This window comes from Tupaia chinensis, unplaced genomic scaffold, assembly GCF_000334495.1.
Source record: "Tupaia chinensis unplaced genomic scaffold, TupChi_1.0 Scaffold000183_1, whole genome shotgun sequence".
NCBI classification, from domain to species: domain Eukaryota; kingdom Metazoa; phylum Chordata; class Mammalia; order Scandentia; family Tupaiidae; genus Tupaia; species Tupaia belangeri.
The window spans coordinates 919867-937631 of record NW_006159658.1 but is presented as its reverse complement, the minus strand read 5'-3'; the positions used below and the strand labels follow the sequence as shown (position 1 = coordinate 937631).

At 38.5% G+C, this 17765-nt stretch overlaps 1 protein-coding gene across 1 annotated transcript in view; it reads right to left on the bottom strand.

Annotated features, from left to right (window-relative positions):
- Positions 1-2929: 2929 nt before the first annotated feature.
- Positions 2930-17765, bottom strand: part of LOC106734693 (C-type lectin domain family 4 member A-like) — a 17761-nt gene continuing 2925 nt past the window's right edge. Inside the window, exons 3-6 of the mRNA XM_014587095.2 lie at positions 13123-13221; positions 7549-7721; positions 6378-6493; positions 2930-4008 (exon numbers count right to left, since the gene is read on the bottom strand). Coding sequence (XP_014442581.1) covers positions 3861-4008; positions 6378-6493; positions 7549-7721; positions 13123-13221 — 536 coding nt within the window. The 3' untranslated portion in view covers positions 2930-3860. The remainder of the gene's footprint in view (positions 4009-6377; positions 6494-7548; positions 7722-13122; positions 13222-17765) is intronic.

Genomic DNA, 17765 nt, shown 5'->3' with positions numbered 1-17765 from the left:
AGGGATGGCAAGACAAAGGGCAAGGTATGCAGGATGTAAGAATTGGAAAATTATTTGCTGAGAACATGTATGTTGATGTGCTTGATTGAACCAATGCACAGTGTATTTTGGATGGAAAATTCATTGGTGTGTTGTGATGGTGTATAGTGAATTAATGTAGAAAATTTTTTTTAAAAAATCAGCTTTCTCTAATACAGTGGGAAAGACAAAGTGTAAATCTTACAACTTCTGAAGTTGCTCCTGGGTGCTCTCTGCTTCTCCCAGTTGCCATTAACTAGCTCCATCATTAATTCATTCATTTTGCTCCTACTCACCTCCAGATCTCCTGAAAGCAGCTCTCCATTACCTGTTGGGAGAGGAAGCTGACCTTTATCCCCCTCTGTCCCATCCCTTCACATCTCTTCCACAACAGGCTACCCAGGTACAAAGGACTATGTTGCAACAAGGAGAATAATTAAATGGGGTCACAAGGTACAGGGAGATAAATTGACTACTAAATATTACTATTTAGGAAGGCCAAGAGAAAAGCTCTCCATTAAATCCTTCATGGGGAATCTTTTCACAACCTGCTCCTAGCTCAAATGCTAGATTCTCTGCCCTGAGCTTTCCCCAAATGATCCAACTTCTATTGTTTAAGTTTTTTTAATTTAATTTGCTGCAGAGCACACACACTCACCAGAGAGAGACAACAAAAGTGAGAGTGAAAGCAAGAGAGAGAAAGAGTGAAAAAGCAAGCTGCCAGGTCCAGGATTCAAACCACAGTGCCCTGTGGGAGTCTAGTGCCCCAACCAACACGCTACCCTCTGGACCAAAAATGCATAGTTTTAAAAAATCTGGAAGATGCATATTCATAAGCTGTTGGCATAGAATAACTCAAAATTGCTTGCTTCTGGGAATTAAAGTTAGTAAAAGTGTAAGTCCTGATATATGTAATTCTACATGCAAAGTACTCAGAATATGCTTCTAATAAGATAAATTGTGAGCAAGGTATATGTTCTTTTATTAAAATAAGAATAGTAATTCTCGTCTAAGTCAGAAGTTATTTAAGATTGTTTCCAAAAGTAAACTTACAAAGAAAAGAGAAGCAAGAGAGAAAGAAAACAGTAAGTAGGAAAAATATGGAAAGACAACTGTAAGAATAAAGATATATTTTGGGTAAGGAAGGTTAAAACGGAAAGAAAACTTTAATAGAAGAAAATTTCATGCAGTAAAATTTTTGTTCTAAAGTAAACTGGCTTAATTGCAGAATGGAAAGAAGGGAAGATGAGGCAAATACTTACAGTTTAAAACACGTCATTGAGGAACCCGCAGTTGGCATAATGGCTACATCACTGGACTCCCATGTAGTCAACCACAGTTTGAGTCCTGGACTTGGTGGCTTAAACTCATGCCGGTCACATGTGCGTGCGTGCCCAAGATCCCGAGAGGAGAACGGAGGAGAAGGGATTGTGGCGTGGCTATCACCCCTGGGGGATGATTTCTCACTTTCTGTCTCTCTGTCTCTCTCTCTCTTTCTGGTGAGCGCACTCTCCCTATAGCAAAAACCTCTCAAAAAAAAAATAAATAAAAAACAAAAAAACATCATTGAAGGTTTGAGTTAAGTTGGAAAGATTCTGAGGGTGACTTGCAAAGCTTTATGAAGACAAAGTCATTAAAATTTTTTGTATATAACAAATTGGCTAAAATTTTTACAGGAGGTATTTTAAGTCTTTCTAAAAGTTAAACAAAGAGGTATCCGCCCCACCTTGTGCTAAAACAAGGCTGCTTTAAAGGAATGACCTGGTCTTAGTAAAGAGGGAAGTAATTACAGTGTAACAGGTTTTACTTTGCCTTTTGGTAACTGACCTTAAAGACCCAAAGATTTCTATGCTTCACGTTTGAACTGGGATTTGGACTACTTAGAGAAAATTAGCTTTATAAAAATTAAGTGGGTTTTTTATGTGTATATTCTAAAATTAAGATGTGTAAAGTCCTGACACCAATGATGTGGTGCTTTCAATCATAATTCTGGTTTTTTCTGTGGAGAGTTCATAAGAGAGTAAGTAAACCAAGGGTTACTGAAGACAGCCCAAGATAAGCCCCAAGACAAGCTTTACAGCACAAGAAACAGATGTCACCAGCACCAGAAAAAAGAGAAAATGTTCTGGTCTCTTCTGGCACCACCACCTGCCACTGCCCATGGCTGACAGAAGCCCTAAGTTCCTGAGAAACCACCACCCTCATCTGCACCTGAGCTTACAGAGTATTTCAGTAACGTTGCCCTATGTTCAAGGCTACAAAACGAGACCCTTGAGGCATGAACCAACTCAGTTCTCACCCCATGTACTCTTCCCTGGCTCTAATGAACCTGGCTTCTGCTCGTGCTCCTGCACCTGGAAAAGTCTTTCACCACCTGTGCACAGCCCCCACTGCAGTTGTTACCTTTAAGTGCTGTATGCGATGGGAGTAACCAAATCCTTGTCAGTTACACCATTATTGAAATGAACTGCCATCAACTTGTTAATTATTGCTATTTTAAGTGTTTGTCGCCCACAGTTTCAAAATTGCTTCCCATAAAAAAGGCTCTACCAGGATCCTGACAGCTTTAAGATCCATGCATTTCAGGTAAACTTGGTCCGAGCTCCACTTCCTCCAAACTGCCCTTATTCCTCGAATATGGCCAAAGAGAGGTTTTTTGACACTGATTCCTAGTCTTACTTACTGCCCTTTGGTGTGGAACAACCAGATCGGCAAGTGGGACAGGTTGTATCCAACATCACACTCAACAGGAAAAAGCTTAAAGTTTTCCTCCATCAGGAACAAGAAAAGCATACCCACCCCCACAATTTCTACTTCAAATAGTACTGGAAATCCTTATCATGGCAATTACCAAAAAAAGAAAAAGAAAGAAAGAAAGAAAGAAAAAACCTAAATACAAAAATTGGTTGAATTTGTTTATTTTTCCCTCAAATTTTTATATTTTATTTTTCACATTTACAAAATGGACTTTCCGGGCATGAGTGTACTGCATATAAGTCCAGGCAAAGATATTACCACACACATTGTCATCAACAAGTGATTTCCCATTTTGTGTTCATTAATGTTTTGCTCTCCTCCCCCCTTGATTCTCTCCTTCTTGCCAGTTGCATTTCTTGAAGCTAAAAATAATTTGGAGTCAGCAGATGAAGTGGAGGTTAAGGCACCTATATCCCATACAGCAGCCTGTGTGATCTCCAACATGGAAGTTTAAAAACACCCCCTGCCTGGGTGCATGTATGTCCAAAATCCCAACAGGAGAATAGAGAAATGACTGCAGCATGATTATTACCACTGGAGGGTGATTTCTTTCTCTCTCTCTCTCTCTTCCCCGTTCTACTTCTGTCTGTCGACAAACATATACACTCTATAGAAAAATAAAATTTAAAACTATCTAGAAATGAAATTTAAAAATAATCCTATTTCCAAAAGTACCAGAAAAATAAAATGCTAAGGAAAAATTTAACTTATGAAGTGAAATTTCTGTACATTGAAAACATAAAATTTTGATAAAAGGAATTAAAGAAGACATAAAGAAATGGAAATATATCCACTGCCCATGTACTAGGAAAATTAATAATGTTAAAATGTCCATACCATCCAAAGTTGTTTATAGATTACATGTAATGCCTATCAAAATGCCAATGGCATTTTTCACAGAAATAGGAAAAAATCCTACATTTATTGTGGAATCACAAAAAAAAAAAAAAAAGTAGCCAAAGTAATGTTGAAGAAGAACAAAACTGGAAGCATCACACTTCTTGATTTCAATGATTACAAAAGGCAGCAATCAAAACTGTGGTACTGGTACAAAAAGAGACACATTTCCATAGACAATGCTCCATTCATAAGTAAATCCCCATCATCTTGCAAACTGACCTCTGAGGACCATCACAACGTACATCATTCCAGCCCCATTGTTGGTATACAGGAGGAAGAGTTACAACCACACACCGCTCATCAGGATTATTGGGTTTACCCGGGTGCCAGAATCTGAAAGGGAGAAAAAAGATGAGGGCATTTCTTCAAACAGTGCTTCGGAAGTGGTTAAAGACTATCAGGGGGCCAGGATGGAACAGTGAAATCTGAAAGCCAAAGTCAGATATACACAAACTGCTCCCTCCCCACTTCTGCTGCCATGTTCTATAAAACCTTCACATCAGGCACTTTCAGACACAGCTGGAGACCTGGGTGTCTGGTGTTTCCTGTGAAAGCTGTTCCCACATGACCCTGTGTGTGACATCTTACACAACTCAGGACACACTGGACATCCTCCCAGCAGATATGTCAAAAGATTCCTTTTTTTTTTTAACCTTTATTTCCCAATGTTACAGAATCACCATTCCCACAGTGTTTCCTTAGACAATCAAAAGATGTCCTTTTTCTGGGACCAGCAGATGGTACAATGGTTACATTGCAGGACTCCCACATGGCTGACGACAGTTCGAGCCTCAGATCTGGAGGCTTAAAACACACTGGGTACATGTGTGTGCATGCCCAAAATACCAAGAGGAGATTGGAGGAAAAGGGATTGCACCATAGCCATCCCCCCCTGGAAGTGATTTCTTACTTTATTTCTCTCTGTCTCTGTCTCTCTCTCTGTTTCTCTGGAGGGTATACCACCCTACAGAAAAAAAAAAAAACTCTCTTAATTTCCCTGATTCTTAGCTTTTCTGTATTAAAAAATGGAACATGTAACATTTTTGTGTATTTTACATAGCTAAATGAATGTCAAATATTTACTGAAGGACTAAGTTTTCTGGTTTTGTTTGTTTGTTTTTAGTTAGAGAGAGTTTTGCTAAAAGGCACATGTACTCACTGGAGAGACAGAGAGAAACAGAAAGAGAGAAATCACCACCCCCCACCCTAACCCCCAGAGATGGCCATGCCACAATCCCTTCTCCTCTATTCTGCTTGATGGCTTTCAGGCACACGAGCACATGCAGCACATGAGTTTCAAGTGACCAGTTCTAGGACTCAAACCATGATCATCCACGTGAGAGTCCTGCAATGTAACCATTATGCCATCTGCTGGTCCCATGACTTTTCTATTTTTTGAGAAAATTGTGCTATAGGGCATGTGCACTCGCCAGAGACAGAGAAACAGAAAGCAATAAATCACCCTTCGTAAGGTATTTCCACACTACAATCCCTTCTCCTCCATTCTCCTCTTGGGAACTTGGGTGTGCATGCACATGTGCCTGATGTGAGTTCTTTTAAGCCACCAGGTCAGGGACTCAAACCACAGAGGACTACGTGGGAGTCCAGCGACATAATCATTTCTCCATCTGCTGGTCTTTGTTCCATGACTTTAAAGTTTTTAAAGAATTACATAAATAAGAGTCATTAAAGTGTGGCAGTTAAGGCACTGGCTTCCCACATGAACAAATGCAGTTTGAGACCTGGTGGCTTGAAAATCACAACAAATGAATACATACATAAATAAATAAATGTTAAAACAATAAAATAAAATAAAGCATACTGGCCTGAAAAAGTCTCCCATACTTTTGCTCTAGTTCTTAGAAGCAAACCACAACCTCCTGTGAAAGTCTGCCTCCTTAGTAAGTTGCTGTTACAGCCAATCACAGTACTTACATCAGTCCATCACAGACAGCCCACCCTCTAAACTGTATAAATTCAGGCAAACCAAGATGTAACCAGCCCAGTTCTTTCTCCACCTCATCCCCTCACTTCTGTGTTCTGTCCATCACTTTCCTTTTCTTGCACATAATGGCATCCTTGGAAGTCATTCCAGGGTTGTCTGACTCAAATAGTTTTTGCTCAATTAAACTCTGCTAATTAAACCACCAAAATAAACATTTTTGTGGTATGAGAAATTTTAAATCTTATCAATTATGCTCTTCATTGACATGATTTTTCATTGTTTTATTTAGAAACATGAAGTTAAAAGCACATACTTCTTTTTCTTTTATTTCTTTCTTTTTTTAGAGAGAGAGAGATTTCTGCTTTAGAATGTGTGCACTCACTAGAGAGACAGAGAGACAGAAAGTGAGAACTCACCACCCCCTCCAGGGGGGATGGCCATGCTGTAATCCCTTCCCCTCCATTCTCCTCTCGGGATTTTGGACACACATGCACAAGTGCCTGGGGTGAGTCTTAAGCTGCCAGGTCAGGGAATCAAACCATGGTTGACTATGTGGGAGTCCAGCGACATAACAATTATGCCAATTGCTGGTTCCAAAACACAGACATGGAGGTCAAGGTTTTACAAAAAAATTTGGTCCGAGTTTTGGTTTTCCTTTGTTTCTTTCTTTGTTTTGCTTAACACTTGATAGTTAAAGCACCCTACACTCCTTGCATAATCCAGGACCCTAGAAGCCTTTATCTAATTCCATACTCACGAGATACTCTCATTATACGGCGTCTGATCCACCCATTGCCAATGTCCCTGACCCTCTGGATCTGACAGCCCCACATAATAAGCAGAATGTTGGTTCAAATCCTTAATGATGAAGTCCTGAGGAAGAAAAGAAGAGTTACAGCCTTTAGGGTATTCGACATGAACTGAGTTATTTTTGTCTATAGGAAACTGAGGATCCTGGAATGGCCACACGGAGTCCCTGCCCAGCAGTGCAGCAGTTCTCTGGCTGAGCAGGGCAGGATCAAAGATCACTGTGCTGGATGTTCATATGTATGGAAGCAATACCTGTGCACAGTCATGCTGGATTCTCATCTCAGAGTGGCCTTCCCTCACTAAGATGGCATTCTTTAAAATTGTACATGAGAAAATGTAGATTTAATCATTTTCACTTCATAACTTCAGAGATTTTTTTTATATTGCATTAATCACATATATCTTTACAGTGTATAAGATTTCTTTTTCCAGAGAATTTTTTAGAGAGATTTTAGCTACAGGGGGCGTGCATTCACCAGAGAGACAGAAAGAGACAGAGAGACAGAAAGGAGGAAGTCAGCCCACCCAGGGAAGATGGCCACACTGCAGTCCCCTCTCCTTCCTTCTCCTCCCAGTTCTTGTCCTCCCAAGAACACTCGCCCAGCATGAATTTGAAGCTGCCAGGTCTGAGACTCAAACCATAGTCGGCCGTGTCAGAGTCCAGTGACGTAAATTCCATCTGCTGGTGATCATGACATCAGAGAGTCTTTCATTACATCTCTAATTACTGATAGTGGCTTTTCATGATTTGCCTACCTTTTGCTAATCCACCAATACCCTTCTCTGTTAATTAGTTAATAATTTATAAAACACTTACATGTTGAAATAACAAATTTATATTTCAGGCTGGAACATTTTTCTGCTTCCATCCAACCCTCACATGATACGTTTTTAATGTCCCCATTTCTTTGGGGGAGGTTAGTTTTACAGAAGCTGGAACAGGAAGGTACAGAAGGTACAGACTTGGGGAACCTTTCCTGCATATTATGGGTAAAGACTTCTGCCTCAGCACCGATGTCTCAAAACAAGAAAAGCCTCCTTCTTGGCCAAGAGACAACTGCAATTATGCAGAACTCATTTTCTGCTAAGTATCAGCTCCATCATCTGTCAGAAATTACCTGCTCAGCCTTGGAGTTGATCACCAGCAGATGAGCCCCCATTTGAGAGCAGCTCCTCTCACTCTCACTCCAAGATTTTGACTCAGTAGAAACAAAATAGCAGTTGGAGCCAAATGACTTCCAATTCTTTGGGCAGCAGCTCCAGACTTTCTGTGCATTGGAAGGATGGGCATCTAAGTGCAATACAAGAAAATTGCTTTTGTAAGCAATTTCGTATTATTAAAATTAAGAAGTCATAAGAGCTAGACAGCCCACCCCGACTCAAATGTCACAAGGGCACCAAACTCCTCAGGTGTCAAGAAGGCCATGTCTACCTCCATAAACAGTAATTAGGGAATGTACCTATGGAGGTAGTAATGTTCCCTCATTACTGTTTCCTGGTACAGTGACATTAGGAGAAGCCATCAAAATATAATACTTAAATAAGTCTCTCCAGACTGTGAAAGCACAATATAAAAATGTTGAGGGTTTAATAGAAAAATAATTCATTATACCAAAGTCTAGGAACTTTTCAAATTACTTAAGAAATGATAACTAACAGTCACTCACAATCAAGATAACAAAATGATAGACTTCTTTGACAATGATTTAAAAGCAGCCAGGAAGGAATGTTTCAATAAGAAAGTACAAACATGATTCAAACAAGAATGTAAATGCCTCAGCAAAGAAATAGTATATAAACAACCAAATTAAAATTTAATAAATGGAAACTATAACAATCAAAATCAATTCAGTGGATGAGGTCAAAGCAGAATGAATAGAAGAGAAAAATCATAAATTGGAAGACAGAACAATAGAAATTACTAACTGAACAACAAACTAAAAAAAATAAAGTCCCACATACTATTCTTAAATGTATATACATTGGGGCCAGCAGATGGCATGGTGGTTAAGGATGCTGTACTCCCACAAGGCCAATTGTAGTTCAAATCCTAGACCTGGTGGCTTGCTTTCTCATTTTCCCTCTCTCTCTCTCTCTCTCTCTAATCCTCTCTGGTCAAATTAAAATAAATAAAGTTAAAAAAATCATTTTTAAAAATGTATATATACATCAAAAAACAAAGCTGTAAAATGAAAGTATTAGGTTGTTTGTCTGGAAAGTCATGACAAATTTTTCTATGTTTTTTAATGCAAAAAAATGCATCATGAATTTCCTAGAAACAGAGTAAAACAGACTCAATCAAAAAAAGTTCACAAACAAAATGTTATAGCTGGAGACATTAACACTCCACCGTCACAGTAGAAAAGACAGCTCCACAGAAAATCTTCAAGAATGTAAAACTCAAAAACATCACCACTCAATAGGAACTAATCAATATTTATAGAGCACTCCACCCGACAATAGAATACTCACTTTTTTCAGTGCTCGTAGAATATAAGCAAAGGTAGATAAAATCCTGGGGCAGAAAAGAAACCTCAAAAACCTTGAAACCACAATCAATAAAACAAAAAAATTGAAAAAATGTGGCACATATAAACTATGGAATACTACTCAGCCATAAAAAATACTGACACTCTAATATCTAATACAGAGTGGACAAATATGGAAGATTCCATCTAAGTGAAGCAAGTCAGACTAATGAAAGACAGGCATTGTATATCCCTGCATAATATACGCTGAATATCTACACTCTATAGCACAAACAGAAAGATTGGAAGATACAACAGCAAGGAGAGCAACTGTAGATACTAGTGACAGTGTGAAGGGTAGTGGATAATAAAGGATGGGAGAAAGAGGAATAGGGAGACAATAAACAAACAAAACATTTAACAGACACATACGAAAATGTTTTCTGTTGATGATAATGTATATGGTAATATCTTTGACTTGATTAATATGAACTGTATTCATGCCAAGACAAATCATATTTTACTCTGTGAAGATGTACAATGATTAAATGTAAATTTTAAAAATAATAACAATAATAAAGAAATAAAATAAAATCTTCAAATACTAAACACACTTCTAAATAATCTATAGGTCAAAGTAGTCTCAACAGAAATAAAAGAATACATTGAACAGAATACAAATGGAAATATAAGGTATCAAAATTTGTGGGACACTATTCTGCAATATAAAGACCCAGGATTTTCATGAAAATGGCTGATTCTAGGATACAGACAGGAACTGTACACTATGAGCTTGGAACATTTTGTAGTCCTAGAATGTAAGGAGGTATGAAAACAAAACCAAATGAAAAGACATACTGATGGTGATTTATCAAAGGGAAAGGGAGGACAACCATTTCCAATGACCAAGGCTGGAAAACAAAATGAAGTCAAATAGATTACAGTTTGAAGTATAAAGTAGATATCCATGAGTATGTGCCAATATAAGTGACTGAATAAGTTAATAAATCAGATAGTTCTTAGAGATGAATACCACAGCCTGAGAATTTCTAATGGATACTGGTGATGGTTAATTATAAGTGTCACCTATCTGGGTCACAGAGCCCAGACACCTGGGCAAACATTCTAAATGTTTCTGTGAGGATGTTTTTCAGTGAGATTCACACAGAAAACGATGACCTCTGAATAAAGCAGACTGCCTTCCATAACGAACTGGGCCTCATCCGTTCCGTTGACAATCTAACTGGAACACATAGAAGACCTTCCTAAACCAAAGGGAGTTCTCCAACAGACTGTCTTTGGACTTCGTCTGCAGACATAAGCCTTCCCTGGTTTTGCAGCAGACTGTCTTTGAACTCCAACTGCAACCTTTCCCAAATCTACAGCTTGCCAGACACAAAATTGTGCAGTTCTCAAGGCTCCATAACTGAGTGAGCTAATTTTTTTTAAATAAACATCTTTTTGCAAATAAATGCTGTTGGTTCTGTTTCTCTAAAGAATCCTAATATCTCACTCCACCCTAATGAATAGGGAGCATAACTGCTTAATCTTTAAGGGTGGGCTACACATAGCATCTTCTTTCCAAAGAATGGAGAATGGTGAGCAGAGAGAAAGTGGTAATTTCAAAATGGAGACACAAGACAAATACTACCTTGTGACCAAAGTCAAGGTTGATAGTCAAAAATATTTTTATAATATGTACCCTTGCTATGATGTGATGAAAATAGCATTTTACATCTGTGATCTTCCTCCTAAAACAAACAATCCTGGTCTAATAAATAGAAATGCATCAGAAAAATTCTGACAGAGGGACATCCTACAATGTAATAGGCCAATATTCCTCAAAACTGTCAAGATCATCGAAAACTAGTGAAGACTGAGAAACTATCACAGAAAGGGGAGCATAAAGAGACAAGAAATATAATATGGCACCTGGATGAAGTTCTGAAACAGAAAAATGATATTACTTAAAAACTAATGTGTAGGGACATGTTCAGACAGAGGCCCTGAGGGTGTGGGGACATGCTCTGAGCAAACACCACCTGTCCCTTTGGGCTATCACAGAACCTTGTCCTTTCCTTGACCCTCGCTGCATGCAAAGCAATGGGTGGAAATTGGTAGGGGCATTTCAACAGACACATCTGATGGAACTCAGGAAATATCTTGACCCCAATCAGCAAATTCCAATCCGGGCTCTGCCTCTGTAAGATTCTTTAGCCTTCTCTGGGCATGGTAGTGCCCTCCTTATGGTAAGATACTTTAGCTTATGTATCCTCCCCACACCTGCAGCTAGGCTTCTCTCCATTAGAAAAGAAAATTAATGAAATTTCTCCTTGTGGGATTATTGCCAAGGGATACACCTGGCCCAGTACATCTAAGCCCTTATAGATTTGTTACCTGCTTCGTATTGTCTGTAATACATCAACGTATCTATGGAATGCCATGAAATACACCTATGTAATGTCACTTTGCCCTATAAATAAAGGTGTCCAGTTTGTCTGACTGACACAAGTTGCTTGGGCTACCTAGGCTCAGGCTGCCTGTGTCCACTGCTACTCTGTCTCTCTGTCTCTTTCTTCCCATTTCCCCTTAGATTGAGCAAAGCCGTGGGGCAGACGCTGACACTAAGGAATGGTGGACTAGCAGGTGGCATGGTGGTTGGGCGCTGGACTCCCACATGACCAACCACGATTTGGGTCCTGGACCTGACACTTGCTTTCTCATTTTCCCTTTCTCCCTCTCTCTCGGTCCCTCTGGTGAATTTTTAAAACTTATAAAAGTAATTAAAATTTAAAAATAAATTGTTCTTTAAAGAAAGCAAACAAACAAACTAAAGAATGAGGCCAGCAGGTGGAGCGATGACTAAGGTTGGATTACCATATTGCTGACTGTGGTTTGAATCTTGTTCCTGGTGCTTGAAAATTATTCCAAGTGTGTGTGCATGTATGGGCAAAATCCAGAGAGGAGACTGGGAGAAGGGATTGCACTGTGGCCATCTGCCCCAAGGATGATTTCTCACTTTTCCTCTCTCTGTCTCTATCTCTCTCCCACAAACCCACACGCTCACTGGCAAAACCCTTAATAAAATAAAGGAAGAAATTAGAATAAATTGTGGAGTTAATTAGCAATAATATATCAATATTTGTTCATTAATTCAGACAAATGTATTATGTATTATATAAGTTGTTCATCATAAGGGACTCTACAGAGTGGAGGTCAAATGAGATTTCTTTGTATAATGTGCTCAATCACTCTGTAAATCTAAACTGTCCTTAAAGTTAAAACTTTAACTGTTCTTAAAAATAAAAATTTTAAGAACTTAAATAATTTGCATTCATAATAAAAGCATAAGCACCATCACCATTTTTAGCAAATTATTTTAACTGATAAATGAAAAATTTGCTAGGACACTTAAAGTTTGAAAAGAAGTGAAGGTTGAAGAAAACCAAAAGCAAAGAAACTTTTCTACAGTTAAGGTTTATTTTTTGGCATAAACACATTTAAAATATGCATATGAGAATTTTAGGTAGCCAGCCTGTGGTGTGGTAGTTAAAGCAGCTGGATCCCACATGGCTGATTAAGCAGTTCAAGTCCCAGAAGCAGTGGGTTAAAAAAAAGCACATTGGGCAATTGTGCAGGAATGTCCAAAATTCTAAAGGGAGAAATATACAAGAATAGATGGTAGCATGGCCATACTCCTAGCAGATAGGGGGTAGTTTCTCATCTCCCTCCCCGCCCAACCTTCTTCTCTCCAGCAAGTATACATGCCTTCTACCAAATTTTTAAAATACAAGATTTCAGGCCTTGTGTATCAGTACACTCATAGCTTAAAATAATTATGAGGCTCAAATGAATTTTTTTCATTTTTTTTAAGGTTTTTGCCACAGGGTGCATGTATTCTCTGGAGAGAGACAGAGACAGGCTGTGATAGAGAAAGGGAGAAATCACCCCCCCCCCATTCCCCAGGTGGGGTGACCATGCTGCAACCTCTTCTCCTCCATCCTCCTCCTGAGATTTTGGGCAACAAGCACATGCACCTCGTATGATTTTCAGTTACCATCAGCAATGTGGGTATCTAGCACCTTAACCACCACATCACCTGCCAGTCCCAGAGTCTCAGATTCTTAATACAATATAATCTTCTTGGAAAATTTAGTAGAAAAATTATTTGGGATCCTTACATAGTATAGTCACCAAATAAATCCTTGCCACATTAATTTTTACCTTCCTTGGTCAGCTTCTTTACCATACACTCCAATTTTGTGTGAATCAGTTCTTCTGTAGTCTTTTTTTCTTCAAGACACTGAGATTTTTTGAAGAAAACTGGAAAAGAGAAAAGCATTAATTTTCAAGTAGCATTATGACTTTGTTCTTGATACTTTTCTACATTCTTTAAAGAAAAAAGAATCTACAGATGTCCAATTACTTATGTAGATGAATTCTTACTGATACATATTTCCCATCCCTCCAAAAACACTGTAATTTTTCTTTACTTTCTTTAATTTTTAATAAATAAATTAATTTTGCATTCATTTGTTGAGCATCGTCACAGCATACAAAATGCGATTTCTCATCCAGAATGTACTGCATAGTGCTTTAATCATACATGTTCTCATTGATAATTTTCCATTTCTAGTTTCATATGTACATGTATACATATTTTCCCCCTATTTCTCACCCTCTGCCATTTCCCACCCTCTTCCAATGCTATCTCTGGTGTCTACAGTTGCTTTCCATTTTTTTCCCCATAGTTTATTGATTCACAAAATCTCTTAAATAATCTACATTCAATAGCAAGTTGAGCTGATATATATGTATCTGTGAACACATGTCTGATTTTGGGGTGAAACTCTGAGTAGAATGAATATACTCTAAAGTAGCACCTAGCTGAGGCTAGTAGGTACATGAACCTATCAGTAGCTCGAAACAGGACAAAAATCCTTAAATCTGGAAAACAAAGCCAAGGAGAAAATCAATAATGCTTTAGTCTAACGTCCTAAGATTCTATTTCGCCAGTTCAGTCTCCTGTACTTTATCTTTTGTTGAGGTCCGATCTTCCCAGTTAAATTCTGGGATATAATATTCAACTCCAGATTTGTCCCTATGATTAAGTTGGCCATTTTCTTAATTATTTTTGAACTCTTATTTCTGTGTATCTGTATTTAGATTTCTTGGCATAGCACTTCCTTCAGAACTTCTTGAAGAGATGATCCGGTGTTGGTAAATTATTTCAGATTTTGTTTATCTGAGAATATTCTTGTCTTTTCTTCTCATATGAAAGATAATCTTGCTAGATACATTGTTCTTGGTTGAAATTGCTTTTCCCTTAACACTTGAATATATTTTCCCATTCTTTCCTTGCTTGCATTGTTTCTGATGAGAGGTCTGCTGTTAGCCTGATGGGATATCCTTTGTAGGTAACTTGACATTTCTCTCTTGCCAATCTTAGTATTTTTTCTTTGTGGTTTTGGTCAATCTGGCTATAATGTGTCTTGGGGAAGATCTTCTTGGGCTGATTCTATTTGAGGTCCTTTGTATTTCTTGGGACTGAATCTTTGAGTGCCTCTCTAGGTTTGGAAAGTTTTCTTGAGGGACTTCATGGAATAGATTATTAATGCCCTTATTAGTCTCTTCACCTTCTGGGATACCAGTTATCCGGATGTTTGGATGTTTGATGGTATCTAGTATTTCTCATATATACTTCTCATTTTGGGGGCAATTTTCTCAGTCTTTGTAGTGGATTTTTCTAGGCCAGAGATTTTATTTTCTACATCTGAGATTTTCTGTATGATCTAGTCTGCTTTTAATACTTTCAAGGGAGGGTTTGACTTTCTGCCTTATAGTCTTCATCTCTAATAGTTCCATTTTCTTCTTTCTTTATGATGTATATTTCCCCTTTCAGAGCTTGCAAGAACTTTCTCACCTCCTGGAACTCATTGGCCCCTTTCTCCTGCTTCATCTGCAGTTCATTGTCTCTCTTCTCTTCCATCACTGTTAGCTTTGTCACTATGAATATTCTAAATTATTTATCTGACATTTCCAGGAGTTCCATTATACTGTCTGTGGATTAAGAGGAGTCATTTTCGTCCCTTGGAGGAAAGGTATTTTCTTCCTTTTTCATATTTCTTGTGCCCCTGTGGTGATTTCTGGTCATCAGATGGATTGTCTGTATCTTCCTAATTTTTGAAGTTCTATCTGAGCTTTCATAGGCATGCAGGAGGAGGTGATTTGTGATCGCTCTTCCATTCCATTTTTCACACTTTGTGCATCAGATTCAGTGGGAATTGAGGAATATTCTGATCCTAATCATATTCAGATGTTTGGATACTGTTCACTTGGACTTGTCTAGGCACTCAATTTGTAGAGGCTGAGAAAACAATGAATGACATTAAAGGGAAAAAAAAGAATTAGAGAAGAGGAAAGAAAAACAAAAATAAATAAATGAAAGAAAGAAAGAAAAAAGACATTAAAATTTATATTTTAATTTTAAAAAGCAAAAATCGAAAACCGTGCAGTGCATGAAACCAACATTTCACAGCTCAAGTCTGTAACCATCTCAGGATGGGCCTGGGTTTGTGTCTCTCCTAAAAGGGAGGAGGGAAGGCACAGAAGTAGCCCTTCCCACTAGAAATGAATTTGAGGGGAGAAGTTTCAACAGAAGATCTTCATTTTTGGTCCCTGAAACCAATATTTCACAGCGCAAGTTTGGTAACCATCTAAAAATCAGTGTAATTCTAATTCTGATTTAGAAAGCATAAGTATCTCCTAGAATTATTGGAATATCACCGTTTGAAAGAGGACATGACAGTTAATCATAGTGAATCTAAAGTAATTTATCTGTATGTTTCTTCCATATTCAATGTGATGTGCATGCAAAAGCTAAACTTTGGGAAGGAGAAAGGACGGGAGACCAGCTAAACACTTGTCCTTAAGGATGTACACAGTGTGTGCCTGTCTGTATGTGGGAGGTGAGAATTAGTCATGGAGTTCTGGTGTCTTTGCAGAATGCAGAACATACAAAAATCCCACTGTGACCAAGAAGACATTATTTCTCCTCTTTCCTTGCCTCTCTTCACCCCAATCAGCCCTTACTCTTCTGTGAAACTCCTCATTTTTCTCCCAATTTAAAACGAATCCACTTCTCCCATTTGAAATTAGATTTTTCTCTTACCAACCTAATCTTTATTTTCTCCTTGACACGCCACATTCTTCATCTGCCTCTTTTATTTCACTAAAACCCTCCTTGAATTGGATCAGCCTATGGCCTAGAGATTAGGGTGACTGGATCCCACACAGCCAGCTATAGGGTCAAGTCCAAGACCTGGTGGCTTGAGAAACACTCTGGTACCTGTGTGTGCATGCCCCAGATCTCAAAGTAGGAAGAAGTGGAGACGTAGATATTGTAGTGTGACCATTCCCCATAGAGCATGCTTTCCCACTTTTCTCTTTTTCTGTCTCTCTTGGTGAACACACAATCTTCTGCTAAATTTAAAAAAAAAAAAAAAAAAGAAGAGAAAGAGAGAGAAATAGTTAACCCGTAGTATCCTAGAGCCAGGTTTTAGTTATCTTCCTATTTGACCCACTGCAATACTGGATGCCAGTTCTCTTCCCTTTTACCTCTTAGGACACGATTCTTTCCTCTTTTTCCTCACCTTCCTTGCTGCTGCTTCTTATATTCTTTCAAAGGCTCCTCTTCCTTCACCTACTTTTTATTAATGTGTCACACTTCCCAGACCTCCGACATTGTCCCTCCATCTCATACGAAAAACTCCACCTGAGTCATAGCTTATATTTCTATGATATTACAGACTACCTACAAATGAATGACTTTCAAAGCTTGGATCTCCTTTCCCCAATCATAAAAATATGTCTCCCACTAGGCCTGTCTGTTTCAGGTTCCCACAGACATGTAAAATTCAGTAAACCAAAAATTTCAATCCTTATGTTCCAACCCATACCTACCTATTGTCGACCCCTTTGAATAATGCGATGATTGCTGAATTTACAAATCAGAATATTGAAATATTTATTTCTCTGGGCCTCTTATTCCAAACACCTAATAATAATCAAGTTTGTGCCTTCTTAGTTCTCTTTCCTCTATCATTCAAAGCTATTTCCTCTCCTTTATCTTCTTGAACACTTGACTTACATCAGGCACTACTTCCTAATTGCGTTAATGAATGAGACTCTAACATCTCTTTTTGCGTCTGTATTTAGGCTGATATATCAATTTTACACACATCAGTAAGGAGCCTATTTCTTTCTTTCTCCCTTTCTTTTTTCCTTCCTTCTTTCTTTCTTTCTTTCTTTCTTTCTTTCTTTCTTTCTACTTCTTTCTTTTCAAAGAGTTTTTGCTACAGAACACATGTCCACTGGAGAGACAGAGACAGAAAACGAGACATCACCTCCCATGGTTTTGGCACGCAAGCCTTTGGGCCTGGCGTGAGTTTTAAGCCACCGGATCTGGGACTCAAACCATGGTCAGCTACATGGGAGTCCAGCAACATAACCATTATGCCATCTGATGGTCCCCCTAGAGCCTATTTCTATAAGTCAAATTTTATTAAATCAATTTCCTACTTAAAATTCCTCAATGGCTCTCCATGATTGTGACACATCATAAAAAGGGTGACAAGTTTCAGTCCTCCCTGTATCAATCCCTTTGCAATGTGACTTTGCAGCTTCTCTGATCAAGAAATGGGGTCTGTTTCTCTGCCACATGAAGATGGGATCCCTTTACTTCCTTGGCCAATTGAATGTGCAGGAGAAACTCTGCACTAATTCCAAGTCGATACTTAAGGCTTTGCTTACTTCTGCTCCAGCCTTCCAAGTCTCCAAGTTGCCATGTAAGCGAACACATGGTTGTC